The 21,493-nt window shown below is 36.9% G+C and overlaps 1 protein-coding gene across 1 annotated transcript in view; it reads right to left on the bottom strand.

Annotated features, from left to right (window-relative positions):
• CAPS2 (calcyphosine 2) overlaps positions 1 to 21,493 on the bottom strand; it is a 75,957-nt gene that overhangs the window by 5,202 nt on the left and 49,262 nt on the right. The window contains 9 exon segments of the mRNA XM_032493746.1: positions 1,425 to 1,544; positions 4,549 to 4,703; positions 6,298 to 6,377; positions 7,369 to 7,487; positions 10,468 to 10,561; positions 10,650 to 10,745; positions 11,611 to 11,685; positions 16,012 to 16,128; positions 18,958 to 19,025. Of these exon segments, the coding sequence (XP_032349637.1) occupies positions 1,425 to 1,544; positions 4,549 to 4,703; positions 6,298 to 6,377; positions 7,369 to 7,487; positions 10,468 to 10,561; positions 10,650 to 10,745; positions 11,611 to 11,685; positions 16,012 to 16,128; positions 18,958 to 19,025 (924 nt within the window).

Below are 21,493 nucleotides of genomic sequence, written 5' to 3'. Positions count from 1 at the left end.
TATATGGTACCTGTTATGGGCTGAATTGTATCCTCCCCACAATTTATATGTTGAAGCCCTAACCCCCAGGACCTCAGTGTGAGACTGAATTTGGAGAAAGAGCCTTTAAAGAGGTAATTAAGTTAAAATGAAGTCATTAGGGTGGGCCCTAATCCAGTATGACTGCTGTCCTCATAAAAAGAGGAGATCAGGACACAGAGAACACAGATGGAGGGCTGACAGTGTGAACACAAAGGAAGAAGACAGCCAGTGACAAGCCCAGGATAGTAGCCTCAGGAGCAGCCAAACCTGCTGACACCTTGACCTCGTGAGACAATACAATACTGCTGTGTAAGCCACCCAGTCTGTGGTTTATGTTATGCGAGCCCAAGCAAACTAAGACTGTACTTTGTAAGTCTACTTTTGTCCTCTCTTCCAGCACCAAGATTTAAGAGAGAGAAACCCAGCCATCACTTTCTACTCCTGATACCCAGATCTATCACCAGGACATGTAAAGTACAAATAAATGCAGATTTAAACATATTACGTGGTGGATTTGTTTAACACATGGTTTTAATTTTGTCTTTTGGCCAGTAAAGATAAAGATTTTGGTATTTTTCTATTTGAGACTTGTGCCTGATGTAATTGTTTATACTACTCTATACATAATAGCTATGTTTCAACCTTAGGTAGATATATACTTTACAGTAGATACATATACAAAAGGAAAAGAAAACTACTTTGCTCAAAAGTATGCTCTAAAAGTGGCTGCCAGAATCTAAGTACTATAAACTCTCCTACAAAAATCAGGTCTCCTGTTTCTATTATAATGTAACATGGTCATTTTTACATTTAGCATTCATATTTAAAAAGTAGAGAAACATCTTTTAGTCATCATCCTAAGATAATATGCATGAACCTTGACACTGGGACAGCTTTATAATGCTAATAATTTTACATGTATCCTCTCATTCAATCCTTATACCAGCTCTGTGAGATAAGAAACTGAGGCTTGGAGATATTTACTAACAGATATAGACATATAACTATATGGAGCCAGCAGTTTTTGGAATTAGTAATTTGTGAACTGAAATTTAATCTCAGATTTTATTTTCCTTTTATAATATTTTCCTAACTTATGCACAAGTAATTTTTGCTTTATCCTGGGTAGATTTGTATGGGTATGTGTGTGTGTGTTTTACTAAACCCAAAATACATTACAAGTAAAGGGATTTAAAACATTTTCGATGATAATTCATTAAAGTTTTAAAAGAATGTACCTGGAGGGGTGGGTATAGCTCAGTGGTAGAGCACATGCTTAGCATGTATAAGTTCCTGGGTTCAATCCCCAGTACCTCCATTTAAAAAAATAATAAAAGAAAAGAAAAGAATGAACCTAACAATCTATTAAAAGTAACTATTTGAAAAAGTACTTAACAAGTTACCTTTCGAACAAATGACTTCCTATATTCATTCATTTCACCAATAATGGCACGTTTGAATTCTCCGTAATCAACCTTGCCATTGTCATTGTCATTTAGAATTAGCCACAGAGACTCAAAATCCTAGAAATAATCACGTAGAGATCACTGTTACACCTTTAAGTTATATATGGCCACAATAATCCTCACAGTAGTATTTTGTTATATCTTTTGTAGCCCAGACAAGGTAGTGGACTTAATAAGAAGATTCCAGAAAGTTACATTTAAATCCAATGAAAGATACTAAGAAAGCTATTTAGAACTCTGTTGTGGACAGTTCCATAAAGTTAAGAACCATTTAGCAATAAATTACAGATTATGTTTTTTAAGTTTAATTCCTTTCAATTAAAAAAAAAACCTTACCAATTACTTGAATTTGACCATTTAATTATTTTTAATGTGTTATATCTGTGATAATTAAGAAGTCACTTCGTGTCCTGGAATGCCTCCAATTGCATTAGGTCTACTAATTGTATTTCTTCTAGTCTTCATACTTGAAAGAATAGATTTGAATGACTCTAAAGTTATTACATAATTTACATGGAAAGGTGTTGTTTTGAGTAAATCCTTATACCAGTTTATTTTACCATTGCCACTTATTTCTTTGGCAAATGTGCTATTTAATAGAATATTCTATTCACAGAGCTCCTACCAAAAAAATTACATCATGAGATTTTCTTAAACTCAAATAAATATATTTCCAATGCTCTTGTCAAGTTGTTAGCTTTAAACAAGCGTGTAAATAAAACGTCTAGCAAGATGATTGACAAATAATGGGTCCACCCTAAAAATATTCTCTTCTACTTCCTCCTATTTTTTTCAATTAAAACTTTAATAAGAAAAACTTAAGATTCCTTGCCTTTCCACAGTTCTCAACAACCCATATATTTTTTTTGTCTGTTGTAATATCCTGTACATAAACAGACTTTAAGGTCTATAAAATGAACTTTAACTGTGAAAGTGAGCTTAACCTTTAAAATCATAAGTAATATGGAAAAAATTCATGGGATACTAGAATTAAAAGACACTGCTTGAAGAATGAAAAAAAAAGCAACTTTCAAGAATTGAATAATTTGCCAACAGTGACAACAGATTCATATAACTCTCTTTCCAAAGTATGGTGCAGAATGGAAAAAGATAATTCAGTTGATAAAAAACTAAGGTAAATTTATTGATAGTAGCTCTTTATCAATTGGGCTATTTAGGGGGCATTTTTTTTTATTTCAAATCAGCAAGAATGACTTTGCCATCCCCCAAAACTAGTGCCAGAATTAGACCCCAGGTTGGTGATTCTTATGTTCTTGTTTTTGCTTCTCATTGCATGGACAGTCTCCAGTGATATTACAGAGGGCAAAAAACAAAACAAAACAAAACAAAACAAAAAAAACCAGGGAATATTATTTCAAAAATGAGAAAAAGGGGAAACATACTCATATTTTCATAATACATATTTTCCCTATGTTAGAGGTCAAATAATTATTTTAGTTTTTATTCCTGAATCTAATCATAAAAATTAGGTAAATCAACCACAAAGAGAAGTCTTATGGTAATTCAGAAAAAGTACTAGACTGTTTCAGAATATCTGGATTCTGGTTCTCTCTCAATTATGAATTATCTGTGTTATTGTGGATAAAGACACCACATCTTTCTAATTTTCTATTGCTGTTTTTTTTTATTATTATTATAAAAGGAAGAGATGAAGTTAGATGATCCCTAGTGTGTGTCACTAGGTGGGACACAAGATTAAACTTTGTAAAAAACACAAAAGACAGGTACTTCACAAGAATGACAAGCAACACCATTCTGGCACACAATTTTACAGGTGATAAGGCATATTTCCCATGTAATTTTCTCTTGTGAGCTTCAAAGCAACTCTGACTTTATCTGGATTGCCCAGGCAGAGCCTGTCAACCAGAAAAGTGAAAAGACCTATTCAAGATCACACAGTTCAAGTATTAAGGCTAGAACTTGAACCTGCCTCTCATAAATTCCATTTCCAGTGTTCCTTTCACAAAATATACTGTATCTTGTGACAAGACCACTTGAAACAAGAGAGAACAATGCGGGAGGATCCCTTATCTGAAACCCTTGAGGTAGATGTGTTTCAAATTCATATGCTTTTGGAATAAAATCCAAGCTTCTTAACATGGCATGCTAGGCTTTAATGGGATGCACCATGCTGGGTCTATTTCTCTCCATTCTTCTCTTTTTCTTCCTTCCATCTATCTGTCCATTTCAACTCATGTGTCGTCTATTTATTCAGCACCTGTCAAATGCCAGTTTCTATTCAAGGTGTTAGAAATAGAGCAGGAAACCAGAAGCACCGTGGTCTCTGCCCTGATGGGACTGACATTTTATTTGCAGGCAGAGCTGGAAAATACTTACAAAGTGGCATAAAGAAGACAAAATGGGCAAATGGTGGAGAGAGGACCAGGGATCAGACGGGATGCTCCTTGCGAGGAGGTGTCAGTGTGGTGCTTTCAGTAGAGAAACACTGAATGATGAGAAAATCCAGCCATGCAAAGATCCAGTGTTAAGATTACTTATATCAGCGGGAACGGCATGTGTGAAGGCTCTGGGGCAATTCCTGGAACCCGTTCACTCCTTCTTCCCTTTGCGAAGTGTCTGATCCATGCTCCCCCCTCCCTTCACCTGCTTAATTCCTCCTCATCCTTCAAAACTCAGCTCAGATATATCTTCCTCCAGGAATCCTACGAACTTCCTTCTTTTTCCCTATAACCTGGCTTGGGATTTATCCCATGTGTTCGGAGCGTTCTCTATTTAATATATCATATTGTTTTGTAATCATCTCTATCTTTCTTTCCTTTGATTATGAAGACCCTAAGGGTACAGAGTACGTCTTCTCAGAGCTTAGAACAACGCCTGCTTCTCAGGCTCTTGATAACTATATGAGGGAGGAATGAATGTTGACATTTAGAAAATCAACAGGACTTGCCTGATGGCTTAACACTGATAATGGGGCATCAAGAAGGAGACAAATGAAATCCTAAAATTTTAGTAGAAAAGTGAATAAGACCACCTAAGAATAATATGTCATTCACTGCAGAGAATCATCTGTGGTACATACGTTTTCAGATACTTCTAAGTCAAATACTTCCAGAGCCTGCTTAAAATCTGCCTTATTTAAAAGTCCATTTCCTTCCTTGTCCACTTGTCGAAGGTATTTTCCCAATCTAGTCAGAATACGAACACCTCTTTTATGTAGCTGTTCTCTTAGCACATCTGTTTAGGAAAAAGAGAGATGGAAATGAATTGTTCCTATGCACAAATGTATCAAATTGCAGTTGTCTCTCTGGTAAGAAAATTAAAGCTGGTATCACTGATGTAAGGGATGTGCATATGCAACCAGAGCATATGTATGACTGACAAAAGGCTTTGAAAAACAGAACGCTTTTAGTAATGGGGGTTAAAAATCACATGTAAATATACCAGAACTATAGCACCACTGTGTGGTGGAAGTGTTACACTTTAAATATAGAGGGAAAAAATGGCTCAGTTTAACAGCATGAAAATAACCTACATGCTACAAATCAAATCTTAGTTTTAAAAAATTTTCCAGGCTTCCTCTTCATCGAATGAGCCCATACCTTTAATTTCTTTCCTCTTTCTTTACTGTTCCCAACTGATCTACAAACACAGACTGATTTGCTTGGCATCAATGTATCCCTTCAAAATTTCTAAAGTAGTTTGAAATCTTCGAGTTGGAGCTTATATATTAAACAGCATCAAGGCTTTGGAGTGCTATCTTGTACATTTAAAGTGACCTTTTATTCTAGGAATTTACAAGGAGGTATCTTCCCAGGCCCATTTTCTTTGTTGGACAGATTTCCTTTGATGCAGTTTGTACCATCTTTACTTAAGAAAATATAGGCAACTTTACCAAAGCAGTTATTAAATACAAAGATAATACATTAGATGAAAAAATTAATGCCACTAGATACAACAATGACAAATATGGTATTGACCACGCTAGAACAGAGAAACTGATTTACTGACAACGGCAACAAGAATATTTGAGAGTTTCAATACACTCCCCGACAACTTAAATCTGTTTCTACACTTCTTACTCCTATATCATCTTTTTGTGATAAATTAGGATTTTTTAAAATTTATAAATTATATATTAATTTCTGTGATTACTTAACTCCTTCCTCCCTTCTTGACTCTGAAATTCAACCAAGGAATTGTCTATGGGGACCTAGTACACTGCAGTGATTACAAGAGTGGACTCGAGAAACAAATTTGTGAAATGTTATATACATATATATATATATTTCACTTATTACCTGCAACAACTCTGGAAAGGTAATAAAACAGGTTATTAGCCCCATTTTAGAGATAAAGAAAGAGGAGCAAGGGATTTACACAAAGTCATGCGTCTGTTCAATGGCAGAGTCCAAACATGAGTCTGGCTCCTGGTCTAGCATTTCTTTTTACAGTGGAGCCACCACAGATGCCTTTAGGGTACCACCTGATGCATAAGACAAGCACCATACTGCAAAAAGTACTCATATGCATTTCATGAGTAAAACCCGTACTATCCAGCACTTTCTAAAATTCTTAAATCCATAAATCATGTAATACTAGACATTCAGTTAGACAGGATCATTAAAGTAGGAGAAATGCTAAAATATATTCTTTAAAATATGCACATATGTACGTGTGTGTGTATAAACTTATAAAAGATAGGAAAGCAAGTAAGAAATATAACTCAAGTGCCATAAAACTAAGAAACAGCTGGAAAACCCTGCTTTACTACTTACAAAGAAAATGGTTGAAAACTCAAACTACCTGAGAAGATAGTAACGACACATACCTTGAATGGCCTTGAAAACCAGCCTATCATTGGCTTCTTGGTTGGTTATATCATCGTGTTCCACAGAATCAGTTCTGCAACTGACATTTTCACAGTGATAAAAATATATTGCTTTGCAATCTTGAGTATGGCAACTCTAAGCTCTTCTCTGCTCAAACAACATCAGAAGAGTGCTTAGAGATTAATCAACTCCCACCCTTACTTGCTGCTTTAATCCCTAGGGTAATTAAATATGCAAAATCAAGAGTGAAAATCTTTAAACCTCCTAAGAACTCCCTCAAACATTATACATCAGTTTTGCAGCTATTTCAATGTTCTTTCAAAATACTTAATTAAAACTATTAAATTTAAAGGCAGTTTTACATTTAAATTGTAAAATGTTAAAATGTTATTTTAAAAAGCAAAAAAATATATACATATTGCATTCACATTGAACAATACAGTAAATGACAAAGAAACACAGATTTCCTCAGAGCCAATTTATGGGATGTGGTCTCTAATGCACAGATTGTACACCAATTATTGTCACCCTGATTATAGTTAGCACCAAAAAACATTCAGCAAGGATATCATATACATTTTCTGTGATTAAAAAAACTCAAATGCACTCAAAAGCTGTTGATCCATAGCATCATTTTTTCATTATATATTTTATCAATCAACGAATATTATGCGCATGGGGACCCAACGCATTTTTTTCGTGCTTAAAAAAAGCATCACACTAAAACTGTGGGAAAAATTTAGTGTTGTAGTGTATCCCATCTTTTAAAATGTATTACTTTGGTAGCATTAGATAAAATAAAGTGTTATAGCACAGGCAAATTAATAAATTACCTTTAACTAACTTAAAATGGGACATTTTTATCTTTACCAATTGTAACTGTTCCCACACAAGAAGTGTATTTGAATACAAGACACAGCATGTAAAGTAGACATACATAGCTATGCTTTGTTTTTTAAAAAATAAGTCATAACTAAAACCAAAATGCTTTGGCATAGAATCTCATTTTACTATAACAAAAAGTAGTGTTTTCACTTACCTCCAAAATGACAAACGCATGTTTGACTTACTTGAGAGAATGCAAAGCGATCTGATCGACATTTGTGATTCGAAGTGTAAGCAAGGTGTTTTCTTTTATGCTTCCTGGAAGTCCGGGATGATCAGAACTCAAAAATGTCAAGTTTGCCCCCTAAAGAAAAACAAATGAATTATTGAAAGCTAGAAAGTATATAAGAAGTAAAACACAACTAATTTTAAATATTCAATATTGATTATATTGGATGTGGTATATTTTTTATTAGTGTAAAAAAGTATATTTAGAGACTATTTAGAAACCACAAAGGCTTCAGCTAACAACATAGGAAAATAACAGAACTAATTTCCCAATCAATCTCTCAATGAGAACAATCTTAGATTTAACAATTCATGGGGAAAAAAAAACCCTAATTTTTTATAAGAATCAGAGGAAGAAAGAACAAGTTATTTCAATTGAAATGATGGCACTTCTGAATACAGAAATAGAGCTATTGATCCATAGAAAGATGTGCTGCAAATTTATGAACTATGATAAATTCATCTCCCTCTTTGACTCGGTCTTTTGATGACAAACAGCACATGAATGTAAAGCTAATTTTAACATAATCAGAGTATCAAGGCTTTGATGAAAAAGTTCCTATCAAAAGTCCCTAATCCAAACTTAGAAAATTGTTATTGTTTTAATTTCTGAGTTGCTCAAAGAAATGTGGTCAAATATGGACAAACACAAATTTAAAATAAGAGGCTTAATTACCTCTCTTGAAGATTAGGGAAGGGATTTCTCTCCTCTTGTTTTTCCTGGAGAATTTACTTTAGAAAACTTATTAAGTACTTTCTCCAGCCCTTGAAACGTATATAAAATCTCTCAAATTATTATATTAAATACTTAAAGAGATGGTGATATGTGTAGCAGTGTCACGCATATAAGCATATGTGTGTATACATACACGTGTACATAACAATACATCTGTGGGGTCTGTGTCATTGCATCCAAAGCCGCATATGTATGTGTATGAGTGAACAAACGAGGGTGCAGTTTTACATGCGTGTGTCTATGAGGTTAAGTGCATGTTTCTATAAGTATTATCTTAACAGCTGGCACTAAAATTTATTTTAGGGAGTATTTAGGAAAAAAAGACTTCGATAGGGCATATAGAAACAAAAATATAAGTTCCAGAGTAACATCTGGAAGGCAAAAGAGACTCACCCCACCCCACCCCCCCACAAAAAAGGATAAGGTTGAATATTTATGTATGAAGAAATAGAAGATTGTGGGGAGGAACAAGAGGTGAAAGGAGTCAGAAAATTGCAAGGAGGGCCTTCACCATGGGAAATATTCAAAGGACATATTTTTAAGGATAAGGATGTCTAATAATAAACTGTAAGTTGCTTACTCTGCTGCCATATAAATCCCCCTCCATACCTCTTCACAATGTCTGCCACATCCCCAAGGTATCATATATATGGCTTGTGTGTGGCGTTCTCTCTCTCTCTCTCTCTCTCTCTCTCTCTCTGTCTCTCTCTCGGAGGTGATAAAGGAGAGCAGAGTTCCACATGTGGTTCAAGTAATATGGAACAGGGACAGTGAGAGTAAATTGTAAATTATTAGAGACAGCAGCTCCGAGCTAGAGGTAACTTTAATCTGTCTGGGACAGGCATAAACCATTCTTTCTGCAGGCTGTGAAATGTGAGTTGGAGCTGACTTTCTCTAGATCTCAAGAGGCAGGCTTGAGGGACAGACATACTTTTATATAGTGTATAGATAGTGTATTAAGTCCACACTTCAGATGTGAAGTTTTTCCTCACCCCCAACTCCTCACCCAAGTGGTCACTCCATCTTATTGATTCCACTGCCTGAAGTTTTGGGGTTTTTTTTTTCTTCTAATTAGCTTCATAGCCACAGTCACTCACCTAATTCAGGTTGCCATAACCACCTTTCTAGAAGATGAATGTGATTGAATCCAATCTGGTCCTTTGTGCTAGTCTTCAATCCATTACCCGCACTGCAACCAGCGAAATCTTTTGAAATCACAAACTTGATAATGCCACCTCCCTTCATTCCATCCACCTCTTACCTCTCTATGACTCCCCAGAACATTTTAGGTAAGTCTTTAAAAACAGACTGCTCGTAATAAGTTCTAATTTGTCTCTTGCCAATCCCCCACCTTGAAGTAGACTTCAACAAGACTGAACCATTTTCAGTTCTCAAAAAAGCCGTGCTCTCTCATGCTTTTGCTCTTTGCACAAGCTGTCTCCCCCACCTGGAAGCCTTTCCCTACCCTCTTCTATCTACCTATCCCTGCCTCCTTAGGTCAAGGTTAGATGGCACTTTCGCCAAGAAGCCTCCTTTGACTCCACAAAACTGGGTCTTTGCCCTCCTCTTATCTGGCCCTCCTCTCTGTTTCCCATTGACTGCAATTCCCACAAAAGTAGGGAATGCTTTTAAGTTATTCACAACTCCACTTGCAATGCTTAGCCTATGAGGTATATATTTGTTACATGAGTGATCGTTGTGGACAGTGCTACATTTTAATCATGACATAACATGAATATAATAATTTAAAACTTAAGAGCACTATACAAATTCTAGCATTACCTATGATCGACCCATGCTAAGGGAAGCCATGTGATAGGCCGTATGCCAGGACTTGTGGCGAGGCAGGGGAATCACAAGGAAGATAAGCTAACTATGAGATATATGACAGCTCCAGAAGCCAAGTGTCCCCTCGGGATGGAGAAAACGTGTGTCCTCAGAAGATAAGCCCGCATTAAGTGGAGAATCAGTCCTAGTACTACTAAAACGGCCATTTACCCAGTGCTACAGCCTTGCAGGACCTTTAAAAGCACCAAGAGACAAGCTCTCCTGGGCTTACACAGCAGAATTGGGGATAGTGGGGAAGTGTTACAGGGAATAAATGCTATGCTTAGATTCAGACCACTGGGATCTGGACCCGAAAGGCAGAACCTCCTGCGGACAAACCTCAGCCATTGGCCACTCACACAAAGGCCTCTGCTCAGGAAAGAGGAGAGAAAATAAATTGAAGACTAGAAACCCTGCTCCTCCGGCCACACAGGATCCCTCAGAATCCAACACCGGTTAGTAAAACTTTCACGCCCGCACACACACAACTTACAACATAAAAATCACCAAGTTGGTACTGTTTTCCTTTTCTTCGTCCACGCTGATGACAATAAATGTTTTTTTGAATAAAAGGAAGCACATTTGTTCTAGAAGTTAAATGACAAAAATGTGAAGTTATTCAGTTTTTCTGGGAAGTAATTATCTTGAGAGGTGCAACAATGTTGTACACCATACCTATTTTTCCCAAACTGCCGATACTCATAAATTGTAAGGGACTGGTCGTGAGTGAAAAAGAACCCAACCAGCTCTCTGCAAGCATCACGTCCATTTCTAGAAAAACAGGATAATATTAACGATTTTCAAATATGATAACTTTCATATTTAGTAATTCACGAATTGTGTTCGTCAAAGAGGGATAGTCTGACTTGCTCAAACGTGTGGCAATGGGCACGGGTTATGAAAAGCCACAGGGAAAACATGACACGCTTGCTGACGTGTCAATTTAAGACTTGGATGGAGAGGAAAGGCTATGAATATGTATGTATTACATTGTAGATTACGAATTTGGCACAGACTTTTAAGATAAAGTGAAAGACCTTAAAAGAAGTGTTAATTTTGCAAGAAGCCACTCAGAGATAGATATACATTTATTACCTTTTGTCACAGAAAGTTTAAAGTCACTGAGCAAATATAATAATTTTTTTAAAATGTACTTTACCTTTAATACACAAGGACATCAAGTAGCATTAGGCATTACTGAAATTTTATAAGACTGAGAAAACAGATTTAAGAATCATCTTCTTTGTCATCTTTACCACATCTATTAATAATTTACTGTTAATTTAAGCCATTAAAATGAAATTAAATAAAGCATCTTACATACAGGTCAATTTTTAAATGGTTTAGAATCTCATAGTAATATAAATATTTTAAAAATCACTTCTAAGTTTCTTTTTGAAGGGCATTTTAAAATCACATTTCAAATAACTTCTAATTAAAATATTTTTCTTTTTGATTATACTTCCTGTAGTTTTTGTAACAGATTCATTAATATATAACCTAAAAATGTTTGTGCTAAATTCGGTTTTCACTTAAATGTGATGAAATCAACTAATTTATTACTGTTATTTCTATTTGAAAAGAAAATATCTTTTTATAATCATAGGAGTAAAAAAGTTAGTAAAGTCATAATTACCTTGATATGACCCTACCATCAAATTGTACTTTATGAGAAAGCATATTTTCAGTTAGCGTAGAATGGGTTTTTATCCTGTTAAGAAATACAATGGTCAATAATTACTTCAAAGTTATCTATATTTGACGTAAATAATAAAAGCACAAAAAAGGTTAGGTTAATATTCTGAAATGCACAGACTGGATAAAGATGAAGAGATAAGCCTCTTTTTTACTTTTCCAGGTTGTTAACTGTGGCAGACACAGAAACGACCCTGAGCTATAGTATATAATACATGAATGACTTTTATGTTAGAACTTACTGCATCAAAGTGCTACTAAATTCAGCACTGAACAGAGGTGGCACATTTGTGCCTGGCACTGCTGCTGGGCCACCTGACGGCCGTATCTAACCCTCTCCTCCTCTGCCTCTCAATCTGCTGTCTGAGCCTCTTGCAATTAGAGGTGACTAAGTTCCACGAGTAAACTTTCAGGAGAGACTTTCTTTTGTCCTGAGAAGACAGTGGCATGGGAAGGGTTCCTGCCCGTGAACGTGGCAGGGGTATGATGCTAGGATCCACCGCAGACATCAGGCAACCGTGTCAGAGAGGCCGATGAGAGCTCAAGGAAGCCGGCCCAGAGCTGCGTCTCACTGAGCCACTGCCTACCTCCAAGCAGCTGGTCATATAAGGAAACTAAATCCTGGCTTGTTTAAGCCACTGTCACTCAGGTTTTCAGTTATGAGTAGCTGAAAACATTCTCTGCCAAAATAAAGTAGAGAAAAAGAGAGCCGGATGAGGTTCCAGTCTTGGCCACAGTTCCAGCTGTGAGACTGCAGATCACTTATCTAATCTTTGTGGCCTTCAGACAGCAGTAGAATGATCTCACAAAGACTGCCAGACCTAAAATTCTATTTAACAATATGAAGCAAAACCCGCTGACAAACACTTTGACACTCAACCACCAATAATCTCCTTTAACATTAAGAGATCTGAAGATTCAGTGATGTCTCTTCACTTCCTTTCCTAAGTAATTTTACGATATTCCCATAAAACTGCAGGTATAATGAAACTGCAGTGATGTAAACAGTAAGTGTGTAGGTCACTGAGATCTTGACACGTTATCCCTCTATAAAACCTAGGTCTCTGTGAAAGGTAAGCAGGATACAGCAAACAAGAACCTGTAAACCAAGTGAGCGTTTGTGAACGGAGTGGAGCCATGAAAGCTTGATCATCTCAATTCAGTTTAATCCATTAGAATTAATGTGTTTATCGAATGCCTAACATGTGCCTGAAACAATTCAGAAGGCTGAGAAAATACAAGCAATAAAAACAGCCACTGTTGATAAAGAGCTTCCTAGACACAAGTCTGTGTTGAAATCATTTTAATGTGTATTGGTTCATTTAATGCTTGCAATAACTCTGTGAAGGAAGTACTATTATCACCATTCTACAGTGAGCACGTGGCAGAGCCAAAAAACAAAACAAAACTGCTCATAATTGTTACATTATATTGCTTCTCCAAGGTAAACAGAACTCAGTTTAACAGCGATAGGTTAAAGTAATAGCTTCAAGGAGTCTAGAGTCTTCTTGAAAAGATACAAGAATTAAATAGGCATTTTTATTATACAATGGAACGTTCTGTGTTGGGGTTTTAGGTATCCAATAAGTAGACCAATACTTCTCCAAGTTCTTAACCAACAGAGAAATAAGCATCAGGCAGATGAAGACCCACACATGAATTTTATTATTGATAAAGCTGTTGGAAACCATGGCTTAGAAATGTAGCAACAACAAGCTAAGTCCTTAATGCTCAGGATTACACAGACTAACCCACTCATTTCCATTTGGGAGGGACCCTGTAAAACTTAGTGCACAGGACAGAATGTGGGTTTCTGCGAACAGCTGGCTCCCGTGAAAAAGAGGAGAGGAAGGGCTGCACTGCACACGCCCATCCTGCTTCTCTGTGACGCAGAACTGTCTCCTCCTCCTCTGCGAATAACATATAAGTGAAGTCCATAAATTTAATAATTCTAACCAATAGCCCCATAGAAATTTTCCTAGAACTAGACTAGCTAAATCTAAAATTTATATTGAAGAGGAAAGGGCCAAGCACACCAAAACAATATTAAAGCTAAAGCAGCTTTAAGTATTTACTCTGACATATGACAATACTAATTAAGACAGGATAGTGCTGGTGCAGAAATGTGTAACAGGTGGATAAGACTGAAAAAAAAAAAAGCCTAGAAACCAACCACACATTATAACAACTTCATATATGATGCACGTGGCATTGCAAGTCAGAGGGACAATGAGTTGGTGGTAGGGAGAGATTTCATAAAAAAAATACAAAGGGACACTAACAATAAGCGGAGAGATTGGTCAACTGGTCTACGTTACACCTAGGAACTCTTGTTCATCAAAAGACAATGATCAAGAGAATGAAAAGCTGACCACTAAAGAACTGAAATGGAAAATGTAATTCCCACCACTGGCAAAGGCATGGTGCCACTAGCACCCTCTTACTGCTCACTGAGTTTTCACTGCAGCAACCACTTTGGAAAACTACTTGGCAATAATTTTTTTAAAGCCGAACATATGCACACTAAACGGGCCAGCAATTCCACTCCCAAGCGTGTACTGAGCAGAAATGAGTACATATGTTCACCAAAAGGCGTGCACGAAAGTTCACGGCAGCACTTTTCCTGAACAGCCAAATGTCCACCAGCAGCTGTGAATAAATAGACTGTGGTATATTTACACCATAAAAAACTGTACAGCAATGAGAGTAAAGGACAACGACAAATAACAACACAGATAAAACTCACAAATATAACGTTGAGCAACAGGAGCCAGACACAGAGTCCAAATTTTGTGATTTCATATAAGTTTACAACCAGGCAGTTAAAATCTATGATATCAGAGCAAAGAAGTTAACTTTGGTACTGCAGAGGAAGTGGATAGTAACTGGGAGGTGGCACAGGGGTGGGGGATGGTTCCAGGGTAATGTTCTATTTCTTGGTCTTAGAACTTGATGAATGAGTATTGTCCAGTTTGTAAAAACTCCTGTCCTGTGCACTTAAAATTTAAGTGCATGCTTTGTGAATGAAGTTTTATTTCTTTCAAATTTTACTTTAAGAAAGAGAAGTTTAGAAAGATGGTAGCTCAATGATAGCCCCACAAAGATATTCGTATCCTAATCCTCAGAGCAAGTCATTAGTTAACTTACATGATATCATAAGAGGGACTTGGCAAATATGATGAAGTTAAGGATCTGGAGAGGAGGCGATTAACCAGGATTATTCAGATAGGTTCAGTGCAATCACAAGTGTCTTTATATGAGGAAAGCAGAGGGATATGTGACCACAGGAGAGGAGTATGAAAGCAATACAACACGAGAAAGACTTGACCAGCCACTGTGGGCTCTGAAGATGGAAGAAGGGGTTATGAGCCAAGGGCTACAGGCAGCCTCTAGAAACTGAGAAAGGCAAAGAAACACATTCTTCCCTGGGGCCTCCAGAAGGACCACGACCCTCTCAACACCTTGATTTTAGGCATCTGACCTCCAGAACACTAAGAGAATAAATTTGTGTTGTTTTAAAATACCGTTTGTGGTGGGGGAGGGTATAGCTCACGTGGTAGAGCGCATGCTTAGCATGCATGAGTTCCTGGGTTCTAATCCCCAGTACCTCCTCTGAAAATAAATAAATAAACCTAATTGCCTTCCCCCCCAGAAAAACTTAAATAAATAAACATTAAAATGCCATTTGTGGTAATCTGTTACAGCAGCAATAGGAAATTAATACACGACACCATCAAATACTGAAAAGGGATGGAAACGAAGGCTTCCAGAATATAAGAGTAAGACAAAAAAAATTAAAGTTACAAGAAAGTACTGTCTCACAATTGCAGCCATCTGAAAATAGGCAAGAATGCTGCAGAAGCTGGCGTGGTTGATCTCACAGATCAACCATCTGTGAAATCATTGGGAAACTTCAGTGGACTACACCAGTGGACTGAGCAAGTTCATAACAAACCGAAGATTTTATAAGGTACAAAGTAAAATGCAAAAAATAATAACTTTTAAACAATGCTAATATTGAATTTATTATGTCAGCAAAACTCAGCCAGTATCAGTTGTGCACATACAAATGTCTCAACTACTATATTATGTATTTTCACATATATTATTGCCTAGAGTTTTGGCTGTCATTCCTAAGTTATTAATAGAAGATCTGGAGGGCAAAGTTTACTCCAATATCTTAAAGTGGCAGAATCGGGATCTGAACTCCCAAAATTCCATTTCCCTTTATACAGAAAAAAGCGAAACCGTGAAGGAAAACTTTTCCATTAGACACAAAAGTACATTTAAAAATAAATTATTTCTATTTAAATGAAACCTCATTTAAGCAAAACTTTCTTACTTTGTCTCATGTAGTGTCCTTTTCCTCCCTCGAAGGGGTGCCATCTTTGAATCCTGAAGGATACGCGCACTTTGTTTCTCAGTAGTTACATTTTGCTCTGGATCACTGATTACAGCCCTACATAGGAAACCATGAAGTCTGACAATTAAATGTTATAATGAATTGCTCCAGCATTCACATATGTATAAGCAGTTGGAAAAGCTCATGTACAAATGCCAGCTTACACTACTGGCAGAATTATGTATTTGTCAGATATTGAATGAATAAACTTAATAATTAAAAATCACTGGCCATGAGAAAGTGAGTATTGTCTATCTCTTTTTCCATAAGTGCTATCTAAAAATAAACTGAAATTTTTGAGAAAGCTCAGAGCTTCATGTCTTTCTCTTACTACTCTTTAAATACAGACATTGTGCTGCTGACTTTTGGATAAGGACAGGAGGCAAAGTAAGCAAGCAGCCATATGGATTTCTGGGGGGAAAGCATTCCAAGCAGAGGGGAATATAAATGCAAAGTATTTATCTCCTAAAACAGGAGGGAACCTGATATGTTTCAGAACAGGGAGGAAGCCGGATGGTGGAGCAAAGTAAACGAGAAGGAGAGGAGGAAAGGGGGTCCAGGGTCTGCTGGTGGGTAGAACATATTATTGACCCTAATTTTTCAGCACTCCTGATCCACATCCTTGCCGCAGCCTCATTACAAGTATAGTGTAATTTCTCACCTTGGGCTTTAAGCTTAGCTATTTAACTTGCTTTGGCAAGTTCTATGTAGCTGGATGGCTCTGCTGATCTCGACTGGACTAACTCGTGCAAGTGTGGGCTGGCGGGGGATCTGCTCGTCTAGGATAATCCTGGCTAAGCGCCCAGCTGCTTTTGTAGAAACACTTTCTTCTTGAGACCAGTGGGTTGACCAAGCTGCATTCTCCTCACAAAGATGGTAGAAGCACAAAAAAGGCAAATGCATAAAACACATGAGGTTTCTGAACACTGAAGCTCAGGACTAAGCCCACTGCTCTTGCTCATACATAACTGGCCGAAGTAAGCGAAACATAAGAACCACTCATCCAGTCCCAGCCTGGACAGCTGACCTGAAGATACATGCGCTGTAATTAATGACTGCTGTTTTAAGCCACCAGGTTCTATGATGATATATAACCAATGATATAGGCCTTAAAGATTTTACTCTGATTGAGATGGGAAGTTACAAGGGTTTGATCTGGCTTGTCCTTTAATAACTCCTTCTGGTTGCTGGGTTGAGAACAGACCACTTAGGGGCAAATGCAGATACAATGAGTCCAGGTAGAAAGTGACTGACATAATCCAGGAGACAGAAGATGACAGTGTGAACAGGGATGGTGGCAGCAGAGGGAGTAAATGTATCTTGATGGTAGACCTGAGAGTGTTTGCTGACAAACTGGATACAGGATTTGAGTGAAAGAGAGGGATTAAAGGCATCACCAAGATTTGTAGGCTTAAATAACTTGAAGAACTGAGTTGCCATGGAGGAAAATTAAAGAGGATTTCATCAGGAGAGGAGGAAAGGGAGACAACCTTCAGGAGCCCAGTTTGGAGAATGTTACACTGGAATCGTGGATTAGGGATGCATCTGCGTGTAGATGGTTTTTAAAGACATGATACTGGATGAGATCACTTAGGAACTAAATATAGAAGTCCCAAGAATTGAGCTCTTGTGTATTCCCATGTGTAAAGACTGCAGAGATGCAGAGGAACCAGGAGAGGAGATTGGGGAGTAGAAGGTAGGAGGAAAAACCAGCCAAGTGTGGTACGCCAGAAGCCAAGTGGAGAAGAGGAAAGTGTTTCAAAGAGAAGAAAAATTTCAACCCAGGCAGATGCTGCTGATGGGTCAAGTAAATGAGAACTAAGGAATCACCATTCATCCAGCAATATGGGTGTCACTTGTTATCTTACGAAGAGACATTGTGGTAGCATTTGGGGTGTGCAAACATAAACAGAGTCCACAAGATAAGGGAAGGAGATACAATGAAGACTGTGAGTAAAATTAATTGTTTCAAAGAATTAAAACATGCACGTAGACTATCATTTTCTCTGCCACATAACAATTATTTTTTTCAAAGCTAAACTTAAGTCTTACTTCGTTTTTGAAGACTTCCTAGATGGTTCTGGCCTCTTTGAAGTCTACAATATTTACATAGTCATGCAGTTTTGCACAGCAGTTATTAAAACTTTGTATAGTTTTCTAAAGGTTGTGAAGCTTTACGTTAGGTTTTAAAATTCTTGACAGTTAGTCCCACAGTTCCCAAACTGCGCACTAAGTCACACTAGGGTGTCACAGGGAACTTACGGGGACACTCTGAGATATTTTTAATTTTTGAGGGAAACAGTGATACTTCGTATTTGTTGGATACCACAAAAACTACTAGCTCAATGTAATTCACAGTCTCAACAGGGTTTCATGCTACATACACTCCTTCCATGATTTCATATCTTCACAAAGCTGGCTTTTCTACAGTTACTATGACAAGAAGCAAATGCCATAGGGAATAGAAAGTGAGGGTGGGAGCATCCTAAATAATTCTTAGGTTTGAGAGATTGTGCAGCATCCAAGAAGTGCATACATCCCATTAGTAAGTAACTGTGGATATTTAAGAATGAAATAAAAATAGTTTTTCTTTCAATTTCTGTGCATTATTTTTTTCAGATGATCATTAAGTTGTTAGGAAGTAAATATTTACTAAGTTGTTTAGACAAAAATACTTAATAATACTTGAACTGTTGGGTATTTCTATTGGCCTGCAAGTCTTGTGAAAAAATTACTAGAACACTATAAGTGCAGTGAACAGAGAAAGCCTGGAAACCTCTGAGTTGACCACTTGCTGATTGACCAAAGGATATGGATGTCATGAATGAAAATGAAATTTAATGGATACTCTCTGAGTGGATTTCTATGACGAGTTACTACTCTTACCTGGATAAGTGGTCTGTCATCACTTGTTCCGTGACAGTCTGCTTCTTCTTCTCTGCAGCCACGATTTCCTGAGAGGAGAAAATAAAGGAAATGTCAGTGTCCATAAAGCAGAATAATACTACAGTTAACACAAGAGTCCTAAAACATAAATTGAACATTACCAGTTTCCTTCTTAAATACAGATTACTATAGCCATCATCAATAAATTTAAATTCTAAGTATTTAATCTAAAAACACATCTATTTCCTAAAAAGTACTGCACTTAAATTTTGGCACCAATCATCAGAGATTTCCACCAGCTGCCTTTGCATTTTATGGGGCTGGAATAAAGAGAAGACTGCGCTATTCCTCCCCTTGAGAGGTGCCCTGCAAAGGCATCTTAACCTGCTCCAAGAACACCAGCAGTGACACAGAGACAGTTTGGTCTAACACCATTCACAGTAGACGAGGCTAAAACTGAACTTGAATGTCTCAACCCTGTACCAAAAGATCTAAAAGAACAAAAAACAAAGAAAAAAGCCTCCTCTCACTAAGAGGATAGTAATGTTTTCTATGCACGTAGTCCACTGCTAATGCTTGATCAACTTTTCTTAATTACTGGTTTGGTTAAATGATTTTTTGCTTTCCCAACTCTTCCAAAAGTACTTTTTCCTACATTTTAGGTCATAGCAAATTGAAAGATTTGTAATCATTCAACTCCAGTTAAAGTATCATGCATATAATCACTAAAATGTTTCTTTTGAAGGGTAAATAAAAGAGGTTAAAAAATTAAGATGTCAAAGATTGTTCTATTTTAGAATGTAAATTACTGTCATCCTCACTGATCCCGCTAATAAAAGAAATCAAGAAAGGTAATGTTGTGTCAGACAGAGGCTTCCTGCCATTAGGGAGAGCGCTCTACTTGAAACTGACACACACTTAAAGAAGCCTGACTAAAGGCGTATCGTAGAATTGAAAAGCAGAAACTCCTAAGACACCTGGAGAAGTTGGATGCCATTATTTAAATGTGAGTCTATAATCGAATTCAATTTTTTTTTTGTTTGGTAGAAATTTAAGATGGATAGTTTACACATCCAAATATGCCCCATCTAACGTCTCTATCATGTAATACATAACGCACCTTGTGTTCTCTAAGCTGACACTTGATAATGATTTTTGTTAGGAATAAATTAACATAGCAACTTAAAAGTTAGAAAAATTGTGTAACTGACAGGTAGAGTAAAGTGTATTTTACATCCAAAGGTGACTCAGAAATTAACTAACACTGACTAAAACATGAAATTACACACAGAAAAGATCCACGTCAGCCAGAACATGGATGTAAAATCAGAAGCAAGCGAAAGAGGCAAGATTAATGACTACAGAGTCCATGCAGAGAGCCCACCTTAGGTGTGGACATTTGCGGTGGCTTATACTTTGGAGGAAAGGTTAGAGCCACCCTCGGGCACATGATTTAAAGGTCTGTGTAAACAGAAAGCAGATCAGAAGCAGAAGTCACAAAGATGTAAAAGATCTGATAACAGTGAAAAACAAACTAGAAAAGATGGACACAAAAACCACAGGTTCACTGCTTCTGTTCACTTAAGAAACAAAAAATTTTAAAGTTTCCAATTACATTTTAAAAATAAATTGGTACTAATTTCAGATACTTTCAAAGTTTACTCACATAAACATTTCCTTTAAAAACTGATAAATCAGTGCTACCACAACAGAGTAAAAGGTGCTTGATGGCGAATTTAGGACACTAAACTCATAAGGACACTAAGAAAATGTCTGTAAGGGAAGGAGATCCACTAACACCCAGATGGCTTTGGATTATGCCAAGAAGAATACCCAGTGGGCCTTAAGTATTAGTAACATCCTTTCGAGCATAACTTCAGGAATATATCAAAATAAGCCTTATCTGAGACATGATTTTGTCCTACAAAGTAGCTTTTTTTTTTATTTTTAGGATAATCCTGGTAATACTCCTTATTCTATATTAAACATAAATATCTAAATAATGATAGGTACAGAAAATGTGATGTGGTTTTAGCAGAAGAACTATAACAAATTAGCAACTTGGGATATCCACAGAAGATCAGTCCACCTGGTCCAGAGATTGATTACACATTGCTGTCAGTTCTGAATGTGTTGATTCTGGATGATTATTATGCAAATAAGATCTATTTTGAATTTCCACGTAATGATAATATAACTAGTTAAATCCATGTTGCTGTATTATTACTTAGGCCATCTAAAGCTTGGTTTTCTCAACTTTTGAGCCAACACACACTGATATTCCATAAATCCATTACAAGTGTGCCTGAGACATTAATCCCCTGGGGGTGTCTGGGTAGCCAGTGGACTCCAACTCTAAGCGCTTTGGTCTGCTTACCTGAGGACACTATAGAAATGCTATAATTATCTATTTGTACCAAACTAGTCTGAGCAATACTCATTAAACAATCTGATTTTGTAAAAGATATAATTTAAGGTTAATATTGAGAGTCCAGAGCTTTGCTTCCCTTTTCCTAAAGAAAAACTACTTTATGCC

Source organism: Camelus ferus, chromosome 12 (genome assembly GCF_009834535.1).
Source record: "Camelus ferus isolate YT-003-E chromosome 12, BCGSAC_Cfer_1.0, whole genome shotgun sequence".
NCBI classification, from domain to species: Eukaryota; Metazoa; Chordata; class Mammalia; order Artiodactyla; family Camelidae; genus Camelus; species Camelus ferus.
Note: the sequence above shows the minus strand (reverse complement) of the source record. Positions and strands in the feature narration are given on the sequence as shown.